Source organism: Cololabis saira, chromosome 16 (assembly GCF_033807715.1).
Source record: "Cololabis saira isolate AMF1-May2022 chromosome 16, fColSai1.1, whole genome shotgun sequence".
Taxonomy (NCBI): Eukaryota; Metazoa; Chordata; class Actinopteri; order Beloniformes; family Belonidae; genus Cololabis; species Cololabis saira.
This window is the reverse complement of record NC_084602.1, coordinates 25,271,175-25,297,055: the sequence shown is the minus strand read 5'-3', so window position 1 is coordinate 25,297,055 and position 25,881 is coordinate 25,271,175. Positions and strand designations below refer to the sequence as shown.

At 42.1% G+C, this 25,881-nt stretch overlaps 2 protein-coding genes across 4 annotated transcripts in view; one reads left to right on the top strand and one right to left on the bottom strand.

Moving 5' to 3' along the window:
• Positions 1-1,342: 1,342 nt before the first annotated feature.
• The window catches only part of LOC133461962 (KATNB1-like protein 1), a 56,826-nt gene continuing 32,287 nt past the window's right edge, over positions 1,343-25,881 (bottom strand). The window contains exons 1-10 of one of the 3 annotated variants that reach the window (XM_061743016.1): positions 4,349-4,461; positions 3,296-3,408; positions 3,152-3,189; positions 2,809-3,076; positions 2,594-2,709; positions 2,441-2,491; positions 2,270-2,359; positions 2,049-2,153; positions 1,847-1,940; positions 1,343-1,766 (exon numbers count right to left, since the gene is read on the bottom strand). In XM_061743016.1, the coding sequence (XP_061599000.1) occupies positions 1,734-1,766; positions 1,847-1,940; positions 2,049-2,153; positions 2,270-2,359; positions 2,441-2,491; positions 2,594-2,709; positions 2,809-3,076; positions 3,152-3,189; positions 3,296-3,403 (903 nt within the window). In that variant the 5' untranslated portion in view covers positions 3,404-3,408; positions 4,349-4,461 and the 3' untranslated portion in view covers positions 1,343-1,733. Of the gene's footprint in view, positions 1,767-1,846; positions 1,941-2,048; positions 2,154-2,269; positions 2,360-2,440; positions 2,492-2,593; positions 2,710-2,808; positions 3,077-3,151; positions 3,190-3,295; positions 3,409-4,348; positions 4,462-25,881 lie in introns of those variants that run through there. The other 2 variants (XM_061743018.1, XM_061743017.1) reach the window with 2 other exon arrangements.
• Positions 3,999-25,751, top strand: acp7 (acid phosphatase 7, tartrate resistant (putative)). Its single transcript, XM_061743015.1, has 15 exons — positions 3,999-4,130; positions 4,848-4,957; positions 5,104-5,240; positions 10,125-10,325; positions 10,425-10,607; positions 13,383-13,408; positions 14,231-14,328; positions 21,240-21,302; positions 22,008-22,122; positions 22,239-22,352; positions 23,745-23,811; positions 24,639-24,706; positions 24,780-24,851; positions 25,183-25,320; positions 25,431-25,751. Exons 3-15 carry the CDS (start codon positions 5,132-5,134, stop codon positions 25,494-25,496), a joined length of 1,320 nt encoding a protein of 439 aa, XP_061598999.1. The 5' UTR covers positions 3,999-4,130; positions 4,848-4,957; positions 5,104-5,131; the 3' UTR covers positions 25,497-25,751.

Sequence of the window (25,881 nt, the reverse complement as noted above, 5' to 3'; positions counted from 1 at the left end):
TCAGAAACAAACCCTGTACTTATCTGTCAGGTGAGATAAAGCCACATGTAATGCTGTGTATCTGATTTATTTTAATCATTTCCGCAGTGCATGAGGCTGAAGTCCAAAAATAAAACCAAAACCAAAGTTTCAGTTTGAGTAGTTCAAGTAAAATGTGTTTTGCTGCAGGTCCTGATCAGAACTGCTGAGCTGATCTTCAGTCAAACTATTGAACATTTTGTCATCACCTGAACCATTATCTGTCATATTATCTGTTTGACCATTAGAACCAGTAAGACATTCACATGTTTAACTTTCCCACAATAAGGTCGTATGTGTTGCATATCTAACCACATGAAAGTGGCGTCTTCAGGTAAAGTCTCAGCAGTTCACCTGTGTCCGGAGGATAAGGAGCACTCTTTCGATGCGTGCATATTCTTGATAGTGAGGCCAGGCATTTTGTGGAATGGATGAATGACACTATCTGTTTAAAATTGGAAAAGCTATCTCAAAATGGCAGTGGCAGCACTCAAACACTCACCCTGCAGAATTGCCATTCCTCTCCAGGCTGTTTCAAGACCATTTGGGTCTTGAATCATGTAATCATAAAAAATTTGTGTCAATGATTTTCATTGCTCGGGAGATGATGAGGCGGGTTTGAAACACATATAAAACCTCATTAAGTCCAGCACTCCCTAACAATCTGTTATAGACGAGGAAGCCACGTGGTGCCGTTGTTGCTCACATAGATCATGGTAGTCAGCCTGTGATGCCACATTAAGCATTCCATGGCCCTCAACTCTGGAACTCTTTAGATAGGTCTCTTAAGTTAGCGTCATCCTTAAAAATGTTTAGGACCAGCTTGGTGGGGTATCTTTTATCTAGGCAAAATTAATAGGCTATTCTTATTGAAATTAAATTACCATTTCATGGATATTTTTGTTTCTGTGTTTATTGTGTTTTTCTTTGTTTCTTTTACCTTTTCTTTTTTCCTTTCTATTCTTTTTCTATTGATTGATTTGTTTTTGTGATTTTGTATTGAGGGGGAGGATTTTTTATAAGCCCCTCTGGCTTCTTTTCCTCTCCTGCACAATTATTTGTCCTTGTATGTTAAAATAATTACTGTGTTATCATTGTGCATATGAATAAAATAAAATAAAATAAAATAAAATAAAATAAAATAAAATAAAATAAAATAAAATTAAATAAAATAAAATTAAATAAAATTAAATAAAATAAGCAGGCCTGGTAAAGTCTTAGTCGTAAGGTAAATTATATATTATATATATAGTATATATACAGTACACAACTACGATCAAAGAGATAATAGTATTGTTGTAATAAACTTTGTTAAGAATCCAAATCACAGCATTTTTTATTTTTTATTGTTAAAAATGGAGTGCTGAAAATGAACAGATGGAACCAACAACCAACACCAACAATATCATCACACAAAAACATATCACATCATTTCAGTCAGTTTGTGTTCAATGATTATGTTTCTGTGACGTCGGCGCTATCCTGCCGCTGTCGTTCGGTCTCCTAAACTTCCCACATTATACTGTACATTCTGTGTGTCTTAACTGCTGGAGTTGTGTGAAAGCCCATTGATGCAGGACATCACGGTGACAGTACTCTCGAAAAGGCCTTTATTGAAAGAATAGCAGCTTTGGTCCAGGGTTTCTACTGAGGACTCTTTTACAGGTAGGCTAAGTTGTTGACAAAGAAAGATGTCATCTGGATCCTCACTTCTGTCAATTGAGTTGAAACAGGAAGGAATCAATAACCTGATGGGGGGGAAAAATAAAGATGTGAAATACACAGACATTTTTGTACAATGCGAGAAATAAAAAATGACTGAATTGACCTTGGTCATGTGCGCTGCAGCTTCTGGAACAGATTTCAAGATAGAGTCTTGATGCCATAATTCCCATAACTGCTGATTAAAAACCTGGAAACTTCTGCAAGAAAAGCAATAGTTGTTTTGTTTTGTTTAGTTTTTTCTTTTGTGAGGAATTTTGGTTCTCATATTGTAGCAGATAATGTAAGTCCATTAAAGCAGCATTTACTCATTTAACGGAGGCCGACTGGATCCACTGTAGCCGCTTGCTAGTAGCTCCTCCCACCATCTTTTTAAAACTGAATGTATCCACTTCAAACCATTATTAAGGTACCTATAAGAATAAAAGTCAAAACTGAATTGTCACAGTTTCTGTAGCTTTCTTGAAACTGTAAATGTGTGCGCCTCTGTGTGTTTGCAATGCAAAAACAAAACGGGAAGAACCCTCACTCTTCATAAGGAGTGCTGAGGACTTTCTTTACCAAAGGAAAAAGGTCAACGCAACAGCCGATGGTTATCCATGGTGAGTTCTTATCAATGCTGCAGATAGAGGAACACAAAAAGGGATTATTCACCATTTTTTGTCAGTTCTTTAAAATGTTTGCATCACTCAAAACCTACCATGTGCATATCACAGGAAGAAAATCAACAATCACACTGCTGTCTTGGATTCTGTTAAAAGAGAGAGATTTCATTTTACTTTTGACATTTCTGGAAGCATGCAGTGAGCCACATATTTGAAAATAAATGAACACAAAACTACACAGTCCATACTTCAGAAAATATGTCAACAGCTCTCCCACATTTCTCCTCCAGAGTGTTAAGGCCACCTTCAGTCTTAGATTCCTTCCAAACAGCACATCAGTCATGGCGTTATGATCCTTTGTGAGCTGTAAAACATTATGTTCAGGCACTTTCATACAAGAAAAAAACATAATTCATAAAACAAAGCCAATGTGTCATCAGGAGGCATAATGTTTGATACTTACCTCCTTGAGGATACAGTAGTCAGTCTGTTCAGAACCAGTTCTGTCAGTCGTGTTATTGACATTTAGTGAGGATTCAAATGGATCTGTAAATGGTTCCTGCTGTTTGTCCTGTAAACATTTCAGGTCATTTTCCTTGTTTGCTGCATCACAAGGCTTCCCACACCCGAGCTGCTTCCTCCGAACCACAGTCACATGATAGGTCTTCCTTTTACACGACACGACCCGCTTCACTCTTCCTGGATTGACGCCAGAGCGACCAGTTGAATACCTTCAAACATTCAATAAACAAGACCATTTAAATGCCAGAGCACCATGGATGAAACTTGAAACTTGCAAGGAATACCTCTTTTTGTAGAACTCGTCATGTTTATCATAATCCACCTGTAGTTTAAAATACAGAATCACTGTGCTTAATAAACTTGTTAATGGCAAAAAAGTCAAAATCTTACAATAACATTTGAATGAGATAATGAGTCAACCATCTGACCTCTTTTGTGTTTCTCCCCTGGGCATAGCTCACTCTGTACTGTGCTGCATCATAATGTAAGGCACTATGGACAGTATGGATCTCTCCGTCTTCACTGCTGGACTCCATTAGATCTATAAAATAAAGACAGAGAGAGAGTGATCAGTTAACACATTTCCATTTCCTTTAAATTAACCTTTAAATGAACAATAACATTTAGTATTTACCTAAAAGTTAATGGAAAAACTATGGATTGTTTTGGCTTGATAGAAAAAAATATGTATTTGTTTTGATTTAAAAAAAAAAGTATGATAGTCATATACTCAACTGTTTTGATGTTGTTGTTTTTTTGGCAATCTTCTGAACATCTTAACTTCAATAGCACAAATATTTCCATTTTTTTTCCCAGCCTCATAATGTACAGAGAATTTAGCTTTTATCCTTTATAATTTATAACCTATCTTACTAAAGTTAAAGCCTTAAAGGTGAATGCTTAAAAAATAAAAGAATTGTTGATTTTTTTTTTGTTAGGGAAATGTATAACACTTAGCAGATATTAATATAGTCATCAGCTAAGGTATATGTTCAAGTATCAAACAAAAAAAACTATTAAAACAAAAAAGCTGTCCTGTAGTAAGAAAGTCGGTAAATTTCATGCTGAAACAGGCAAAAACTCAATGTCCCAGAATCCTTTGAGGCATTGCACTTCCTGTCTGCAGTGACGTACGACTGTTTAGATCCGTCTCTAAACATTATAGCTGCGCACATTTTTGAAGTTTTATCATTCAGCGGACTTATTCCGGGCCAAAGATGTCTTTGCATCTGGAGACCACCATTTATTACGTTTTGTCATATTGTAAGTGTTCCATTTTATGCAACATCTTACGGTATTAAGTGGTAATTATCATGAGAAAGTAGCTCGATTGAGTCAGCCGGTTAAAGTCTACAGAGACAAAAGCTGAAGTTATAACCGGTGATCGCGGAAATACAAGTCAGTAACATCGATAGAAAGTCATTACGACATTTAAGGAAACAGTAATAACTTATTCTAATTCAGATCAACCTCGAACTCACCTTGCTTTGCTTCTCTAAACGTGGATAACAGAAATCCTCCCTTTCATTGTTGCAGGACTGAGCTCGCTGGTGGAAATCAGCACGTTCACAATGACTGTGGGACAGCTGCACCCTCTAGCGATTACTGACCTTATTAATGTGGATATGGCAAAAACAAACACTGTGTTTGAGCAATAGTTAAGTCTCAGTTATATCTCCTAATTCGTGGAACTGACCGGTCACCTTCTGTCAGTTTCTCTGCACAAAATGATCTGATTGTTTGTCTGGGGTTTAATTAAAACTTGTTTTATATTGTCTGCAATGGTTGTGATTTTGTTTTACCGCTTCACTGATCAGAGGCAAGCCCTGGCTTGTGGATTTGTCCTCCCTATTCCTACTTGAGCTGTTTTTCTTTACAGCACAGCGTCCACTAACACAATGGAAAACAAGATCAGCTGATTTTGTTGACACATGAACTGTTTCTGTGCTTCTGCTGAATCAGCTTTTTTTGGTTCTGCAGTTTCATAACTGGAGTTGACTGCAGGTTAACCGATGCAGGCTTCCCTCAGCAGACACCGAAACACAGTCTGCTACTCAGTACTGGAGACTATACGCCGCCACTTAACTCAGGTGAGTAACTGGCTTGTCCACTATGTTTATCCACATTTTTTTCACACTGACGCTTGAAGTGTCATGTGAGTTGTTTGTGTAACAGGGTTGAATATCATGTGATTACACTGTTTTATTATGTGAGTGTGTCTGACTTCTTTTACCAGGGATTTATTCCAGCAGTCCAGTGCTGAAATGGTGTCTGTTCAGGCTGCCTGTGCGTTGTTAGGCCTCGCACCCCTGTTGGTGTTTGCTGTTCCCCCTATTTGGACCCAGCCAGAGCAGGTGCACCTCTCCTATCCAGGTAAGTATCAGCTTTTTATTTAGGGAGGACATTTACCCATTCGGTGATGTAAACAAGTATCTGGCAGATTGAGATAAGATTAATAAGACAACTGTCACGGCAGAACTAAGATCTGGACCCAAATGCACGACCGGAGACCAGTTCAAAATAAAACAATCTTTTTAATGCAAAGTATCAACAAAAAATCACTCCTCAAAGGAAAATTCTCAAACTGCAAAAAACAAGGAAATGCAAGACCTGGCTTTGACAAATTGCCTGACATGGAAGCTAGAACACTTGACGTAGCAAACAAGACGAACTGGCAACAAGACAAGGGGAGACACAGACTACAGCTGTGTCCCAATTCAGGGGCTGCGTCCTTCTGAGGACGCCGTCTTCGTAGGCCACGCCTTCGAAAACCGCGAAGGCCGTACCGAAGGCTGGACGGACGCTAGTGAAATGAGACGGTCTAGCCTGTGGGGGATTTCCTGGTTGCGTCACCAGCTGTTCCCGCCCTTGTCCTACTTCACTAAACAAAGTAGAAAGAAAGAAAGAAAGAAAGAAAGAAAGAAAGAAAGAAAGAAAGAAAGAAAGAAAGAAAGAAAGAAAGAAAAGAAAGAAAGTGTCACGGCTCAGACAGGACAGAGAACCCAAATGCACAACACCAGGCAGGATCAGAGTCCAAGAGGCTTTAATCTTTGTCAAAAGGCAGGCAGGGGTCAAACCGGGTAGTCAGGCAGATCAGGCAAACAAAACCAAAAACGGACAGGCAAAAATCCATACCCCAAGAATCAGGCAGGCTCAAAGACAGGCAGGCAGGCAGGCAGAAACAAAACAGGATATGCAGGCTGGAAAGCGAGGCAAAAACACACGACAATCTGGCAAACTAGAAGGTGGAAATGGGCCGGTATATGAGGGGAACTGCTGATGAGGGAAACCAGGTGTGGAGCTGGGCAGGGGAAGCACAGGTGAAGGGAATGAGTGGATTTCTGGCTGATTAGGGTGGCAGGATCTGGAAAAACAGGGGAGTGAGTAAAACTAAAAAACTACACTGGGAAACCATGACAGAACCCCCCCCTCAAGGGACAGATTCCAGATGTCCCAAACCCCCCCCCCCCCCCCCCCCCCCCCCCCCCCCCCAGGGCGGGAGGAGGGCGTCCGGAGGAGGGCCCCGGCCAACAAACGGCCAAAGCTCCGAGGCCCGTCCTCGGTGCCGGGAAGACCGGTGAGGCAGTTCGGGGGGTCGCCCTTGGGGCGTAACAGGCGGATCCGGGGGTCGGTCAGGAGGCTTGGCAGGCTGGTCCGGGGGTCGGTCTGGGGGCTTGGCAGGCGGGTCCGGGGGTCGGTCTGGGGGCTTGGCAGGCGGGTCCGGGGGTCGGTCTGGGGGCTTGGCAGGCGGGTCAGGGGGTCGGTCTGGGGGCTTGGCAGGCTGGTCAGGGGGTCGGTCTGGGACTGCGGCAGGCTGGTCAGGGGGTCGGTCTGGGATTGCGGCAGGCTGGTCAGGGGGTCGGTCTGGGATTGCGGCAGGCTGGTCAGGGGGTCGGTCTGGGATTGCGGCAGGCTGGTCAGGGGGTCGGTCTGGGGGCGCGGCAGGCTGGTCAGGGGGTCGGTCTGGGGGCGCGGCAGGCTGGTCAGGGGGTCGGTCTGGGGGCGCGGCAGGCTGGTCAGGGGGTCGGTCTGGGGGCGCGGCAGGCTGGTCAGGGGGTCGGTCTGGGGGCGCGGCAGGCTGGTCAGGGGGTCGGTCTGGGGGCGCGGCAGGCGGGTCAGGGGGTCGGTCTGGGACTGCGGCAGGCTGGTCAGGGGGTCGGTCTGGGACTGCGGCAGACTGGTCAGGGGGTCGGTCTGGGACTGCGGCAGACTGGTCAGGGGGTCGGTCTGGGACTGCGGCAGACTGGTCAGGGGGTCGGTCTGGGACTGCGGCAGGCTGGTCAGGGGGTCGGTCTGGGACTGCGGCAGGCTGGTCAGGGGGTCGGTCTGGGACTGCGGCAGGCTGGTCAGGGGGTCGGTCTGGGACTGCGGCAGGCTGGTCAGGGGGTCGGTCTGGGACTGCGGCAGGCTGGTCAGGGGGTCGGTCTGGGACTGCGGCAGGCTGGTCAGGGGGTCGGTCTGGGACTGCGGCAGACTGGTCAGGGGGTCGGTCTGGGACTGCGGCAGACTGGTCAGGGGGTCGGTCTGGGACTGCGGCAGACTGGTCAGGGGGTCGGTCTGGGACTGCGGCAGACTGGTCAGGGGGTCGGTCTGGGACTGCGGCAGACTGGTCAGGGGGTCGGTCTGGGACTGCGGCAGGCTGGTCAGGGGGTCGGTCTGGGAATGCGGCAGACTGGTCAGGGGGTCGGTCTGGGACTGCGGCAGGCTGGTCAGGGGGTCGGTCTGGGACTGCGGCAGATCCATCCAGGATCGCCTCAGGAACAAGAGTCGGGGCTGACAGGAGGCGGGGAGCCGGAGTCGGGGCAGACAGGATGCGGGGGGCCGGAACCGGGGCAGACAGGATGCGGGGGGCCGGAACCGGGGCAGACAGGATGCGGGGGGCCGGAACCGGGGCAGACAGGATGCGGGGGGCCGGAACCGGGGCAGACAGGATGCGGGGGGCCGGAACCGGGGCAGACAGGATGCGGGGGGCCGGAACCGGGGCAGACAGGATGCGGGGGCCGGAACCGGGGCAGACAGGATGCGGGGGGCCGGAACCGGGGCAGACAGGATGCGGGGGGCCGGAACAGGAGCCGGAGCAGGAGCTGGAGCTGGAACAGGAGCCGGAGCTGGAGCTGGAACAGGAGCCGGAACAAGCTGGGGCTGGGGCTGACGCCTTCGTCGTTGCCTCCCCTGAGCCTGCAGGCTCCTGGGCCCACCCAGAGCCAGGCGTGTTCCCCAGAAAGGGGAAAGGGACTGGGGTGGGTCTGGGACCACCTCGGGAACAGCAACAGGCCGGAACTGGGGCCATGTCCCCGTCCCCTTCACCGTACGGTGGTAGAACTCCACTCGGTCCCCATAAAAAAAATCCCACAAATCCTCTTCCTTACGTGGTAGGTCCATGTTGGCTGGGTTCAGTCTTGGCCAGATTGTACTGTCACGGCTCAGACAGGACAGAGAACCCAAATGCACAACACCAGGCAGGATCAGAGTCCAAGAGGCTTTAATCTTTGTCAAAAGGCAGGCAGGGGTCAAACCGGGTAGTCAGGCAGATCAGGCAAACAAAACCAAAAACGGACAGGCAAAAATCCATACCCCAAGAATCAGGCAGGCTCAAAGACAGGCAGGCAGGCAGGCAGAAACAAAACAGGATATGCAGGCTGGAAAGCGAGGCAAAAACACACGACAATCTGGCAAACTAGAAGGTGGAAATGGGCCGGTATATGAGGGGAACTGCTGATGAGGGAAACCAGGTGTGGAGCTGGGCAGGGGAAGCACAGGTGAAGGGAATGAGTGGATTTCTGGCTGATTAGGGTGGCAGGATCTGGAAAAACAGGGGAGTGAGTAAAACTAAAAAACTACACTGGGAAACCATGACAGAAAGAACCAAAAAAAAAAAAGAAATGGAGCCAGAAGTTTTGCTTTTGTTTTTTTTGTTTTTCATTTTGTTGGATACAACGGAGTATTAGGGCCAAACAAAAAAACAAAAAAAGGAAATTACGAGAATAAAGTCATAATGTAATGAGAATAAAGTCGTAAAATTAGGAGAATGAAGTCATAATATTACGAGAATAAAGTCGTAATATATTATAAATATATAAATATAACTTCACAAGATGCTCAATATTCCTCATTTTAACACAGGGAGAAGAAGCTCTTCCTGTTAGAGTTCTCATAAATTATATTCTCATAATATTACGATTTTATTCTCGCAACATTACGACTTTATTCTTGTAATGTTACGACTTTATTCTCGTAATATTACGACTTTATTCTCGTAATATTACGACTTTATTCTTATAATATTACGACTTTATTCTATTACGACTTTATTCTCGCAACATTACGACTTTATTCTCGTAATTTTACGACTTTATTCTCATTATATTATGACTTTTTTCTCGTAATTTCCAATTTTTTTTGTCTTAGTTTGGCCCTAATACTCCGTCGTAGTTGGAGGAGGAAGAGAGGCGTTTTTTTTTCTGAAAAAATTTGAATCTGAAAATATTTTTCTGGAAATAAATATTTTTCTGACTGTGCGCAATGAATCTTGGGATATGGTGGGCCGCGGAGGATACAACCGATGGATCCTTCAAACAGCGGGAAAAGAAGGCTGCATTTGTGGGCTGCCTCTGAAGGAGCCTTCGAAATGGGACAGCCTTCGGCGCGCCGCTGTGACGTAATCGGCCTTCAAATCTAGCCTTCGAAGGACGCAGCCCCTGAATTGGGACACAGCTTATCTATACACGAGGTAGGGGAACACAGGTGGAGCCAATCAGGGGCGGGGTTGGCAATCACAGTGGAGGGAAAAATCACACAAAGGAGGGAAGTCAGGATCTGAAACGAGAGGGAGAAGGTGAGTATCAAAATAAAACAGGAAGCCACGAGACAACATAGACACAAGACCAAACTAAACACAACACAACTTAATGTTTCTTGGACATGACAACAACTTGACTCAAATCCACTTTGACTTCATCTGTGTTTAATTTAGTACAGCAAGACTAAAACTTTTAGATTTATTTTCTTCCAGCAGCAAGGTATTGATTGAAGGCCGTGGTGAATGCACTGAATTGGTATCCGTACACTCATGTGGTAGTTATTTAGAAGTTGATGTCTTGAAAGAAGTACCTGGCCAGTGGTCAACTCATATTGCGTGACTCGCCTGCGGAAAGATCAATAGCACCACTTTTGTACTGTGAACTTTTTCCCAAGCTCCTTTTTTTTCTGTCAGATCAGTCTGTATCCTGTTTCCAATAGCTTGGCTTTTCTTCACAGACATGCCGGGCTCTATGGTCGTGACCTGGACCACCTTCAACAAGACAGCCAGCACAGTGGAGTACGGCCTCCTGGGAGGTCAGCTCTTTGAGATGAGTGCCAACGGTGAAGCTACTCTGTTTGTGGACTCAGGAGAAGAGAAGAGGAAGATGTTCATCCACCGAGTCACCCTCGCAGACCTCAAACCTGCTGCGACATATGGTGGGTGTGACTTTACTGGCATATGCTTTCATCTCTTCATACTCTCTCACCATTCCAGCACATGTGTTTTAATACATTTTCAATGTTTTTTTTAATCAGTCTACCACTGTGGCAGTGATGAAGGCTGGAGTGATGTGTTCTGGTTCACTGCTCTGAACGACAGCTCCAGTTTCAGTCCCAGGTTTGCTCTGTACGGTGATCTGGGTAATGAGAACCCTCAGTCTCTGGCTCGACTGCAAAGGGACACTCAGCTCAGCATGTACGACGCCATCCTGCATATAGGTACCCTTCCACACACATAAAAGCATCATCCTGCATTCTAAAAGCAGTTAAAGGATCATTATATTTACACAAGAGGAGCCAAAGGCATTAGTCATCCATACCTGGCTCTGCTTACAGCAGATTGTTTACATAGGCCAAGAAAGCTTGAAGATATCCAATGAAAATGTATGACAAAATGGTAGTACCTCATTATTGTTAATCATACCAATTAGTTTATTATTTTAAAAATACAATATTCGTCTTTAAAGTATATTAGTTGAAATCGCTCACATATGTTTGCTATTCATGACTGTCATCGTAAATGCAATGATGTCTTGTGTTAAATTTGCTGCCCTATAATATGACTCTATAATAACAGCTCTATCATATTGGTATATATAATATTGGTCATATAATAAAAGAATAATATTGCCTGTATAAAGGTTAAGCCAATCCTTTAAGCCACTAAGTCGTTCCACACCTTGAACTCAGCTGTTTTTAGAGTCCACTTTATCATTCTTCACTGACTCGTTTGCCCATTTATCTTTTCATTCCTTCCAATAGAGGAGATTCTGACAAATACTTAAGCCACATCTAGCAAGCAGAGTACAACTGCACACCATAAAGGTCAAAACCGGTTTCTCTCTTCCCCCAAAAGACTTAAGTTCCTCATTTTTTTTAGTAGCAGGTTCTGATAATCTCGTGCAGTCTGAATGGCAGTGTATAAACTTGCAACTGCTCAAATGTGCAGCCAAAGGTGGATACAATGATAAATGTGGATGTTTATCTCTTTTTCCTGCATGACTATAGCTACACAGTAAAAAGATTTGCTAGGTAATTTGAATTTATTCAGCATCCGTATTTAAGAGCAATGACGAAGATGTATCTTTTGTCTGAAGTGATTGAAGGGAGAGAGTAGCACATAAGATTGATTTTGAGCAATATTCTCACATGCCAAATCAAGAAAAAGACTCAGAGGTGTAAATTATTTACTTGCTATAAATTTGAAGCTTTTTATAGACCATAAAGCAACTGTGATAACACTAATTTACAGTTCTTCCACTTTCACATTCCCTGTTTAAAATGGTTTGTTCATATTTAGAGTAGAGCAGAAGTTGTTTAAGATAAGATAAGATTGTCCTTTATTTCTCCCTCAATGGGAAAATGAACTTTGTGCAGCAGCAGTACACTCAACACACACATGCAGGGAAAGGTAACAAGTAAAGAATATATAATTACAAAATATAAACAGTATATACATTGGAATGAAAAATAAAAGTAGTGCAGTACGGGAAAAAAAGAAAAAACTGTGCAAAAAAACCAGGTTGGATGTGTATGAGGTAGTTTATTCCAGATAGAATAATGTTCTTTTGTTCCGTCTTTGCAGCTCATTTAATTTGTTTTGACACCAAATGTGCTGTTTGCTAGAACAGAGCTTGTCCTGGTTGCTGCTGTTATGAAAAAGTATCTTGTCTCTGTAGTTCATAAGCCTTTTAAGTAATGCCACATTTTGGAAAATATGCAGATTTACTGACTGAAGAAAAGTGTGCTGTGGAGGTGCTGTTATGCAGAGCTGGGCAAATTCACCTGTCCCCAAATGCCTTCTGGTCCCGACTACATGATGGAAACTCACCTCATTGAATTTATGACTATGGGTGAAAAAATATGAAACAAAAAAATGTCAGATTATCTTTTATGATCAGTTGTCATGAAACACCATGATGACATAAATTAAGATAATTTACACTTAAGTCCAGATGTATTCGGAATTTGATTGTGTCTCCATACAGCACCACAGTGGATTTGAAATCAATCAACGTGTTCAAAGTATAGACTTGTAACTAATTTGAGGCATTTCTTAGATAATACAGAATTTGTCATTTCAGAATTACAGCCATTTTAAGCAAATCACTTCCATTTTCAAGACATCAAAAGACTTAAATACTTGGATGAAAACCTTGAATTCTTAATCAGTTAATTAGTTGGTGGATTAGTTAATGGCTCCCTGAAGTGCGGAGTACATCACCCTGGAGGTGTTTTGTCAGGTCTTCAGTAGAGTCAGCTTCAGATCGTGAGCTTTTCTGCCGTCAGTTCTGTCTTCAGTAACTGAAAAGCGGCTCTGTGGCTTTGAGAGCAGGTGACTGACTTTGCCGTGGAATAATATTACATTTCTATTCTTGACTTCTGTCGTGAAGGAGTTTTTTTCATCTCCAGAGAAACAAATCTGTGATCCTCTACTTTAGTCGTACAGGACTTCTGAACTTGCTGAACCCACTACTTGCTTTGATTTTGTAGCATGATTGTAGCAAAACCTACTATTTTTGCCATTTCTTTGACAAATGAATTTTATTTTGTTTTTTAAGCCTAATGATGGACTCCTTCACTTGCAATGAGGTCTCTTTGAACTTCATATTGGTAGCTCAAGTCAAACAGCTGCTAAATGCCACCTCAATACCAATGCTAGATCAATTAACTTCTATTGAATCAACTGTCCAAATACTTTTGAGTCGATGAAAATAGAGCAATGCCTCACTTTAAATGGCTGTAATTACTAAATGGTTAGAAACCACTTTAGTTAAGGCTGACAGTCTACTGTACACTGTGGTCCATCTTTATTGTTTTATTTCAAATCCATTGTGGAGGTGTCCTTGTCCAAATACTCCTGGACCTGACTGTTGTGTGTACAATTTAAGTTACTGTAAACTGGCATAGTTTATGACACTTTTCCTGACATTTTGCTTTTGAAATAAAATCTGAAAACTTCCATTATAACCTGAAGATGTTTTTGCTTTGCAGGGGATTTTGCCTACGATATGCATGAGGTACTATGCCCTTATCTCTTTCCTATGTTATAAAAAGCGATTAAAAAACCTGTAAATACTTTGAGTTAACATCACTGACAGGAAATACCTTTCATCAACACTTTATACTCCATAAATCCCTCCCAACACTCCTCTTAATTCCACACTGACAGATGTGATAAGCCGGTCGTTGTTTATTATCGAGGCATGGGCAGACTCCCGACTGTGGTTGAGACATTCAACTAATGATTAGCATTACTGGGAGATGTCTTAAGCTTTTGCTGAAAGTTGAGAAGCAGGCTCATATCACCCAAGTATTTCATAAATAAAAGTAGCGGCATTCAAAACCCCAATAACACATTTCCTCATCTGAAATCCTCCCAGCTGTCAACTTTGATATTTAGCACCCATTACCTTGCCTTGGATGCAAATATCGTTTTCCCTTATTAATGCATTTTTTTTAACTATGAAGGGCAGAATTAATAGAATCAGCAGACCTTTTCAAAAATTAATAACCATAATTCATTCAAGTTATTTGTGCAGCTGGAAGGTCCAAGTACATCCTGCGGCTTCGATGATATTATAAAGAGAAAAGCAGAGAGAGGGGATTTTGTCTGGTTATTGCAGGTAAAATCCATCAGAGCAGCAGCGAACCACACTGTGCTTTTAAGGCTCAGAGATCTAGAGATGCCTGGGAATGTGGGCTTTTCTTCCCAGGAAAATGGACGGCCTCTGTTCTTAAATTAATTTGGCGGACTATCAGTCTATAGACAAAAATTAAACGTTGATCACGAAAGGGAAAATGTTTGGCCTCAGGTTTAACAGCTGAATGCGTGTTTCCAGGACAATGCCAGGATTGGAGACGAGTTCATGAGGCAGGTCCAGTCCATAGCAGCCTACGTGCCCTACATGACCTGCCCAGGCAACCACGAAAATGCATAGTACGTGCAAGTTTATGTCTTTACTGTTCCTCTGTTTACTATTCAAACCCCTAAATGTATCATGACGCAGTTTGTTGTGCTCTGCTCAGGTATAAGGCAGACGTGGCATTAGTGCATTTTCGGTAAGAAACGCCATAGTTAATAGCGGCGAGGCTGGCGTGCTTCGTCAGCCACAGTTTTGCCACCACAGAGAGAACACTTTGTTCTGCCGAAAGCTGTTTTTGTGAACAGATGGAAGCTATTTTGGTCTTTCAAATAGGGGAGCCACATCAGCAACCACCAACATCTAAACAAGGCAACACACTCCAAAACAAACACGTATCTTTCTGGGAATTATCTATTGATTCAGTATCTGTTTTTCAGTTCCTAGAGTTACCGTGGAATGATGGGAGTTTAGACTCGCCATCGCTGACTGTGGTCATCACATTTAAGACAGATACATTTCCTGGAGGCATCTTATTTATTCATGTAGGTTTTTAAGTCCCCATTTTCAAGGACGGGCCTCGAGATCCTCTACTTTAGTTTCTTAGTATCTGATGTTTTTCTCTTTGCTTTCATCTGAGTCATGCCGCTTATATGATGGCAAATTACATTTTCACTTTTCACTGTTGGTTAGGAATGGGCGATATTTTACCGTTCACGATAAACTGTAAAAAAAAATCTTCACGGTAAGAATTTGTCATCTCCCGGTAAAAACGATAAATTCCCGTTGATGATGTTTTTGTGTAAAGCTGATTTATGGTTCTGCGTTAAATCAACGCACAACGTACGGGAGGGAAGGAAGGAAGGAAGGAAGGAAGGAAGGAAGGAAGGAAGGAAGGAAGGAAGGAAGGAAGGAAGGAAGGAAGGAAGGAAGGAAGGAAGGAAGGAAGGAAGGAAGGAAGGAAGGAAGGAAGGAAGGAAGGAAGGAAGGAAGGAAGGAAGGAAGGAAGGAAGGAAGGAAGGAAGGAAAGAGAGCAGGAGGAAAGAAGGAAGGAAGGGAAAAAAGAAGGAAGAAAGGAAGGAAGGAAGGAAGGAAGGAAGGAAGGAAGGAAGGAAGGAAGGAAGGAAGGAAGGAAGGAAGGAAGGAAGGAAGGAAGGAAGGAAGGAAGGAGAGAGCAGGAGGAAAGAAGGAAGGAAGGGAAAAAAGAAGGAAGAAAGGAAGGAAGGAAGATAGGAAGGAAGGAAGGAAAGGAGGAAGGAAGGGAGAAAAGAGGAAGGGAAGAAGGAAGGAGAGAGCAGGAGGAAAGAAGGAAGGAAGGGAAAAAGGAAGGAAGGAAGGAAGGAAATGAGCCTGAAAGAAAGAAAGAAAGAAAGAAAGAAAGAAAGAAAGAAAGAAAGAAAGAAAGAAAGAAAGAAAGAAAGAAAGAAAGAAAGAAAGAAAGAAAGAAAGAAAGAAAGAAAGAAAGAAAGAAAGAAAGAAAGAAGGATAAATTCCCGTTGATGACGTTTTTATGTAACAAACATGGCGGATCTGAGAGCGAGATAGATTTATAGTTACAAAGGTGGAGTTGAATTGGTATTTTTTTTATCATCATTTTTATCGTTATCGGGATAAATGCCAGAAATAATCGTGATACATTTTTTAGTTCATACCACCCATCCCTACTGTTGGTCCAGTTGATCAGTTTTAGGGTCTAATGTAGGAATTAGTTCATTGTGGTAGGTTTATCTTAATGTTTATGGTATTTTAGAGAAAGGATTGGTTTATCTGGAAAATGATCTGCAGATTAACTAATGACAATTCTTGCAGTTTAAAGGAGACATATGAAGCACTTGAGTTTACACAATATACAGTGGTCTTAAGAGCGGTTTTCAGCCAAAATACTACAGTTATAGTGCCTGAGCCCTCTTTACAACTATGTCTTTTCACTTTTGTTCAAAGCAGTTGGTTTTAGGAGGTAGTGTGAGCAATATTCCTCTGTTACAGCCTTCTGATCTGCAAAGTAAACTCAAATCCAATAGATGCTCTCAAACTCTGAGATGGAATTTGTGTACAGTTTTGTGATTCGGTGCAAATGTAAAATATGGAGACCGATCACAAGCCTTGTAGCATGTTTTTACATACAGCACCTGGTTTGAAAGCTCACACTACCACATGCAGTGAACCAAGATCCCACTGCACCAAACTAAAGCAGGACCAGTTAAACAGTTAAAGTAGAATAAAACTTTCCAGGACAGTTTGTTTCAATCAAGGGCACCGTTTCCATCCACCTCTATCACCACATGTTTCAAAGGTTTCCCCGTCAGAACAACACTTTCTTGGTTTTTCAAGAATGTATGACTGTTTTTATTTAACTCTTCTTGCCACGTTGTGGGGACTGTTTTGTAAAAACAAACTGCATGCACAGTCATTCGGCAGGAATTTTCAGAGCTTTTTCTTCTTTTCACATCAATAGCAGCGTTTTAATGAGCTGGCTCCTCAGAACTAGTTCAGGCAGACATCTCAAGCTGCGTTTCATGCTCGCTCTCACCCCTCTACATGGTTTATTCCAGTCATCCCATCTGACTTATGGGTTTATTTAAGGAGTGAGAGGTACTTGCCTCTCACATGCCTTCAGATGTCTCCATGGTGCCCGGCCAGGCTTACACGGGTGCTGTTTGCTCGTTTACAAGATGTTTACAAGTTTGTACCGTCCAATGTTCTGCCTCAAGTGCTCAATTCAGTAGCAAACCGCAGCTTGGAAAATCAAATTTATGGCTATGAAAAAAACAGAAACTTCAACAAGAAGTCATAAGTCATAGTTGGGATATAAAACATTAGAAAAATTGGTATTTTATTATAAAGTCATGTCATTATTAGGTACTGATAAAACTGATGGGGTGAGAATTTGCCTTTAAATGCCAAACAAAAAAGAAAATGAAAGAGTTTCAAGTTCCTACTTCTGATCTACTTTGAATGCAGAATGAGCGGAAGCTGTGGTAAAAGATTAAGACAACCGATAATCTCACTCTGAGTTGAGTTCCTTACCAAATATAACGTTTTGTAAAACAAAACGTTATAAAAACAGCTTTGTTCCAGCTGCAGTAACACTGGTGAACAAGCTGTAGTTTGCACAAAAGTTGCACAAGTCACTTTTCGGAGCACGATGTATTTTACAATGTTTTTATCTTACTGCTCTTATCCATTCCTAACTTGGAGGAAATTTTGCTCTTGGTGTTTTAATTCTTTTTTAGCCTCATGTCTTTTATTTCTTATATTTATTTCATGAACTGCAGCACTTTCTGTCGAGCCGAAGCTGTCTCTTGTTTTATGTGTATGTGTTCTTCTTAAATGTCTTGTTCCTGAACTGATTGTCTGTTTTCTGCTGCTTGTTTAACTCTCGACTGCAAAACCAGTTTACCCTTCAATAAAGTATAATATCAATAAAGTAACCTGAACCTGAACCTGAATCAGAAGAGCTATCTGGAAAATACATTTATAGACTCAGGCGGTCTAGAAATTGGAAGTTACATCAGACATCCATGTTTGTTGTTTTAAATATAACTGCCAAAAGTGAGACTTAGTTTGACATATTTATTGTATGTTCTTTAGATTATTTTTTAAATAACGATACATCACTGCTTACATTGAAGAAAATAAACCTATTTTTGTATTATTTATAGATATTTCAGTAAATTTCATGTTAAAAATTCCGCCCATTTGCATAAAGCTCTCAGCAGCGTTCATATAATTTTTATCTTCAGCATCAGCAGCAAATGTATCCCAGAATTCCGCGCCTGTTGCATATTGAACCATTTAGAGCGAGCGGATCCCGCACCATAATATTTACTTGCCGCTGCTATACTGGGGCAGTTCTCAGTCACTCTTGCCGTGCGTATTATGTCTGCTGCCTGGTGTTTATTCAAGCGCTGCCAACGGTAGTCTCTTTTTCTTGGCGCTGCATCCCGACACAAAAACTTGATATAAAGAACCAACTCGCGACATTACATAACCAGAAGTTCAGCTTCTCCCGCCTTCCTTGATACCTAAATGTGTGTTTTGTTCTGCGGTGTTGTTCAGACTCCAAATTTTCCCAACAGCTGGTGGCTGCTTTCCTTTCCTCATTTATGGTCGATGCTCGTTCTCGCTGTTCTCCTCTGTTCCTCTCTATTTCCAACCTCAACAAACTAATGGTTAAAATGCAGTTGAAACCGGGACGACCGCAAAAGATTTCAGTCAGCATTCCAGCAGAATGAGAACAGCAAGTCCACAGAAGATGCTAAGGCCCCAATCAAGACCGTCTTTGTTCAGCAAGTCCAGCGGCTGCTTCATCAAGCCTACGGATGAAGTCAGAAATAACGGTCACCATTTGAACCCTCATTTAGTGACGGGAGTTGGGTCTGTTATTACTGAAGACTCCAACTGTTTCCTTCAGTTCGTCATACTGGCTGGATTAACCTCATCAAATCATGAAAAGGAAGATCTTGATGAGGAGGGAACAATCATATTGGGTCAGCCAGGTTGTTCTCATTGAATTTGACATCCACTATATTCCTATCTTAGTCTTATTTTAATAGAAAAGCACACACACATGGGAACACGCACTTTTTGAGTTAAGAGAAGATGACGCATATTACACCAGACGCCCTTCGTACTGATTAGCTTAACAAATAAAAGCTAATCATATCCGTCCTCGATCAGATTTTCCACTGCTGAACTTTGAAGTCTATGACTGATCCTTTAGGCCCCGTCCCAATTTTCCCCCTCGCCCTCGTTTTCTTCACCACCCCTAAATTTTGCGCGTTCCCTGAGGGTAGTGGTGTCCCAATTCCTCTTTTCACCTAGGGGGAGTGGGCATATCGAGGGCTAGGGGCTGAAAATAGCCCCTTCACAGCGAGTGATTTCAGATGCTGACTTCGCGAGCGAGGGGTTATAAAAATTTCCCAGAATGCTTTTCGTCGTCATTTGCAGACTGAATCCAAAAAAAAAACATGGCAGACATTTCTTAGTGAATAAATCAATATTTTGAGTTAGTTTCTGCATAAAAATGCGTTTTGATTACATTTCTAGCAAGAAATCTACATTTTACTTCATAATATTCACTCAGTGAATGTACATTATCGCTTTTTTGTCTGTTGTTCGCGAAGAATCGCGCCGGAGTAAAAGCTGTTAGGTTAAGCCATAGGCTCTGCGTCGATTTGACTCGCCGACAAACAGGGCAAACATCATTTGCAGACTTGTCTCAGATTGTGACCAAGGGAGCAAGCATTTTTTTGTGGGAAATAGAGAGAAATAATCCTGTGACTCGTCAGATTTGTTTTGGATGTTTCTGATATAATAGTTTTCAGAAACCACAAAGCTGTTAGCTGGGTAATTTAAACACTTTCAGATAAAGCTGAAGTGAAGATAGCGGAGCTGATTTATGGTTCCGCGTTAAATCGACGCAGAGCCTACGGCGTAGGTTACGCAGCGACGCGTAGGGAAGAAAAGAAGGGCAAGTGGAGAAAAGTAGGGGGAGGATTGAGATTGGGCCTTAGTCTCACGTGTTCCTTCGGGCTTGTTCTTTACATCATCATTTAGAACCCTTGTGAGTATGTGTATCATTGCTCTGATAGAAGGGTTTATTTCTAACTGGACAGTGCTCATCCAGATGTTTGCTTGTACCTCCCGCAGCCACAAGGTGGGAGTGTGAACCCATTTTTGGACTGTTCCTGGTTCAGTGCCATTACTAGAGTTTGACTTTGAAATTCTGTTTATAACTCGATTGAAGCACGTTTGCTCTGACACTTTGAATGAAAAGAGCAGTTTTTGACGTATTTTTTAAAACCAAAATCTCCTTTTTAACCTTGTTTTAACATTTGTTCCTTCAGTCTTTTATTAAGAGGGTTCATTTTCATATGAAGAGTTACTACAATAATCAGAACACCAAAATGGCATAAAGTCATCTTGAGATAAGCGTTATTGTCAGTACTAAATGACCAAAGCTCACAAACTGGTCTCTGGATGATCTTGTTTAGTAAATATGACCTCCCATTAGTGTTAGAGTCATGCAGGATTAGTAAAGGTCTTGTCTTCTTGTTTGCCCATTCCTGGCCTCTGACCTGCGACCCCGCTGCTCTCCAGTTACATCTAACCTTACATTAACCCAGCCAGCACAGGGATCTGAACCATCCCACCATGCTGGAAATGCTCTCGAGGATATTGCCTTTTTTCCCGTTTCTCCCCTCCCCTATGCAAGATAAGGAAACAATCAACCCCATCACCTTGCTTAGTTAATGGCCCGTTCAGAAGACTGGCTCCGGCCCTCAGACTTGAAAGTAAGAGCTGTGAAAGTAGTCCAGGAAAATGTTCCATGAAAATAGTTTTTCCCCTTTTTACATGGTGAAACCTTTGTAACAGGTTGGAGTCAACTGGTTTGTGCTGTTTTAGCTGCCCCTTGAGTTTTGCTCCATAATTATCTGGATTCCCTGCAGTCTGGGATTCCAGTCCACTCCCGCTCATTTCGCGGAGCCGGAGTGGACCGGTCAGTGCGAGCATCATGCTGCAGATGCCGTGGTTTTAGGAGGCAAATTTGCTCAATGCATTTTAAAACTGTCTCTTCACCGCTCCACCCAGGCTCTCCCATTTGGGCCATATTGTGATTAGCTGGCTCCAGTAACTGACCATGTTTCAGACCTATATGATGATGTCATTGGGGCTACTTCCATGTTTTTGCACAGCCTTTAATTTGGAGGTTTATGCGGTGCGTATACTTCTCTCAACATTTAAGACCAGCATTTATATAGCTTGAAATAGCTCTCACTACTACCGACCAATGGTTGTTTTTGTCCAATGATCTTCCACTTGGTGCTTTTCTACCAGGACAAAGTGACTGCATGAAACAAAAGTGGATGAAATGTTCATAATTATTTCAGAAACATATTTTTTTCTTCTGCTATAAATGCAACAAGCTAAAAGAAGCACGTCGTGGGTGCTAATAACTTAAACTTCTCACAATTTTTGTCCACAGCAACTTCTCAAACTACAGGAGTCGCTTCAGCATGCCGGGTCAAACCGAGAGCCTCTGGTACAGGTAAAGAGCATGCTTTAGTTGACGTGTACTTCCAAATACTGCATAACCGAAAGCAGATTGAAGGTGTGCACAACCCACCATGAGCTGGAGGATTTTATATACTGTATATACAAGACAAAGTGTACCAAAACCCCTGCTGTACTTCAGTAAGCAATAATGAGCTTTAATAGTCAGCAGAGGAGAGCAGAGCCCCCCTGCGTTTTCCTCCAGCTTCCCTCCTCTATCTCCAGAACACACAGACTACACAAAAGAGCTATACATCTGACTTGTTGACTCATTGCCTGTGACAGACCTCCCTCTCTCAGACAGTAAGATAATACCCCGTCAGACCACAGGCCTACTCTCCACGGGCCGAGATGCAGACAGGCCTGCCAGCTGAAAGCCGCTCTCGCTCTTGTGCACGCTCAGAAACCGAGGGGAGGCACGGAAGAGATCCAGGGAGCCAAATAGAGCCACTTAAATCTGGTCGAAGCAACATATTAACCCCCATTAACCTGCAGCACGACGAGGATCCACTTACAGTTTAGGAAGATCTTTTGAATGAGAGGCAGATTCATTGCATTCAGCGCTAACATGACAGTGACAGAACCTGGTCTGGATTTTAGAGTTTAAACTGAGACCAGTTCTAGTTCATCAGTGGGAGTCTCAGCGTGTTTCTTCCTCTAGGTCAGTGCTATGTATCATTTTAACGATATGTGTCTGCAGCTGGAACCTGGGGTCGGCACACATCATCTCCTTCTCCACAGAGGTTTACTTCTACTTGGACTATGGCCTGGAACTTCTCTTCAAGCAGTATGAGTGGCTGAGGAAAGACCTGGAGGTTAATGATTATCTTTCTCCAGCACACATGTCTTTGTCCTCCATTGAAAATCTCTCCAAGAGTTGTGCTTCCGTTGTCTCTTTAAATTAATCCGGCACATGTGTGGGTCTTGACAGGAGGCCAACAGGCCTGAGAACAGGGCGGTGCGTCCATGGATCATCACCATGGCACACAGGCCCATGTACTGCTCTGATGACGACCAGGACGACTGCACCACGTCTGACTCCTTTGTATGTAAATCATATAGTTCTAACCATTTATTCAGACATGTTACCCGTGGAGTAGGGCTGTTCGATTTTGCCCAAAAATAAAATCTCGATTTTTTTCTCTCAAAATCCAATTTTCGATTACGATTACGATTATTTTGTGAATTGACCAAAGGCAAAGAAATGATTTCAAATATGCTGTTTTTTTATTGAACATTTGCCCCATTGGGCTTTAAGTGCAAACTTTGCTCTTATTAAACCAAAAATGAATGAATAAAGTGCAAAACTCTGTAAAATAAGTTGAAAAAAAGTTTTAAAAAATATAATAAAATATAAAGTTTTATCTCTGAAAAAAAAAAAAATCAGCAAATCAGCACTTGCAAACATACAGTAAGTTATATTTCCAATTAAATAAAACAATACATTTTCTAATTAAACTAAACTGGGTCTTTGCATACTAAATAATAATGCAACCCATGAAGGAGGTAGAGGTGTGTAATGTCAGTCATTACATTTGCTATTCACATTTGCAAGTTTTTTGCAAGGAACACGAGCCGGTCTACCCGGTGGCATGTTACAACGCCCCCTTCTACTCCAAAGAGCCTCTCCAATGGGGCACTTGTCGCAGGTATTGAGAGGTATTTCCATCAATCATTAATATGGTATCAATCATTAATATGTGTGCAGACAAGGTAAAAAAAAAAAAAATAATAATAATTTTGAAAAATCGATTTTACGATTTTCACATTTTAACATCGTTCTAATTACATAATCGCGATTACGATTTAAAATCGATTAATCGAACAGCCCTACCATGGAGTAGTGGTTTAAAGGTTATTTAATCAGGTCTCAAACTTGTGTGAAGTTAAATGTATTCTGTAGGGGTGAAGCAAATAAAAAAACCCTGATTGACCCAGACATTTACTCCTGATGAGCAGCACTCCTGATGTTTCATTATATTTTAATAATGTGACTAATTTAGACATGATTTAGTTAATATTTTCAAAAACTGTGAGTTTTCAGAGCAGCCACTATTTATTATCCACTCTGTTTCTGGTTATGTAAAGAGCAACCGCTTTAATTTTATCACATAAAACCAATCGCAGGATTGTTGGTTTTGGTTGCGGGTGTGTGTTGCTTGACACTTAAACTGCCCCCTGTAGCAGACGTGTTACACAATCTGCAGACCAGCCAGGCCATATTACAGCCCGTAAGCACATTGAGTTCAGCGTACTGTCATAATCTCGGCAATTTGGACTAAATAGTTTCCACCTCGAGTTGCTTCTCTCAGCAGTTGGCACTGTCTAGGTGAGGCTGGCATGGGCACAATGGATCTCTAACAGACTGTGTTTCCCGTAGCAGGTTGAGTTGTAGACGTTTTCTTACAGTCACTATTGCTTTTTTGTCATAATTCAGGTCCGTCGAGGTCGGAACGACACTAAACCACCAGCTCCGGGTCTAGAGGATCTATTTTATCTCAATGGTATGCTGATAGATGTTTAATATCACACATTTCCTTATACTTAATTGTGCTGACAACATATAATTATTATTTATTTATATGTTGTCAATTAGCACAATTAAGAAATATAACGAAAAAAGAGTGTATGTGTGTGTATGTATGTATGTGTACTTGTATGTTTGTGTGTATATGTATATTATGTACGTATAGTATGTATGTGTGTGTGTGCGTGTGTGTGTGTGTGTATGTATATATTTATATATAATTAAGAAAAGAGTAATGTAAAAATAAGAAGGACATAAATAAATATTGTTAATATTTTATGGAGAAGGGGCGGGATTAAATAAGTTATACTTCTTCCCACCCCTTTTCGGACATGCAAGTGAAATTACTGTGCTGTTTTTTTGTTTTATTTTGTTTTATTTTGTTTTGTTTTGTAAAATTGTCTTGATCGGCCATTTTGTATTATTATTTCTGTTTTACTTGTTCATATTTACGTTATATATCATTTGCATGTTCGGAATAAATCACTAACTACCGGTAACTAAAAAAAAAAAATACTCATGTCCTTACAGTTGCCTTTGTCCTTCAGTGCAGCTTCAGATCTTCTTCCTGTATTACATTTCTCAGACTTTTGTTTGATGCATTTCATTATTTGACTTGTGGTGGAAAGTTTTGGTTGTTCTGATCTTAAGCTTTTGTTGATTAGTGGGAAATCTCTAAATTAAATGGGCAGAGGTTCTAAGAAAAATTAGATCACACTGAAGTTTTCTTTTAATTAAACTGTTTATGTAGATGGTTCTTTTCTATGCAGGATTTCTTTTTCTATCATCAAATGTCTTTCACAGGGGTGGATCTGGAGCTGTGGGCACATGAGCACACGTATGAGAGACTTTGGCCCGTCTATGGGGACAAGGTCAGCTCCGGCATTCATCTACACCTCCTTTTTGCATCAGTGACCTATTCTAATAAAGTTTATCTCTTTTAAGGTGTGCAATGGGAGCACACAGCAGCCCTATGTGAATCCCAAAGCTCCAGTACACATCATCACAGGCTCCGCTGTAAGTATATCGGTATGCATACAGAAACATCAACAAAAACAATCTCACGTATTGTGCACAGTTCTGTCCGTACAGCTGCTGGTCTGCCACAGAAGTCTGGTACCAGCTGTTCCTCTGGTTAAATATTTTCTGATGTGGTGGTGAGGAGTGCAGGGCATGCTTTGTCATCCAGCCACAGCAGGATTAGTCATCAGCGTACTTAAACGCAGCCAGACTCAAACTGGATCTCAGCTACAGCTGAAATGTCAAACAGGGCTTCTGGGAAAGAGTTTGAGAGAAGCATGTGTCTTCTTATAGAGAGTCAGTTTAATCAATGCTGAACCTTCTGCAGGGCTGCAGAGAGAGGACCGACAGGTTCAACCCAAACCCCAAAGACTGGAGCGCCTTCCGCAGCACAGACTACGGCTACAGCCGGATGCAGGTGGTCAACAGCACCCACATTTACTTGGAGCAGGTCTCAGATGACCAGGTGAGCACACACGTGGGGGAACACGTGCACAGGCTGAAGTGAAGGAATGCATTTTGAGGACAGATTTATTTTATTTTTCCCCAAAATAATGACTTTTCTGTCTGTTCCAGTCTGGCAAAGTGATTGACAGCATATGGGTGGTGAAAGAAAAACACGGCTTCTCTGCCTGGATATGAAGACTGTCATCCTTGGAATAACAATCTCCTCACCAAAAACACTTTGAGCTTCACACAAGCACTTTCTTTATTTGTTTCGCTACAATTATGTAGTGAAAAAGAAAACTCATTTGATTTTGGACTAAAAATGGGTTTCCACTGGCCTTCATCAACTGTATGATTGCCTGCTGTGAATGTATAAAACCTAACTGTGATGTGATCTTCATGTTTTGTAACCAAAAATCCTACTTTTGAATAAATAGATTTTTAAATCTGCTCACTGATGCATCACTGTTCAAACATGAGGTATTTTTTAAAGGTTTAACTTCTCATAAACAAGCAGATAAGGTTCCGTCCTTGTCATCTGAATAATCAGTTGGCGGCACACGCAGAAGGCACAACATGA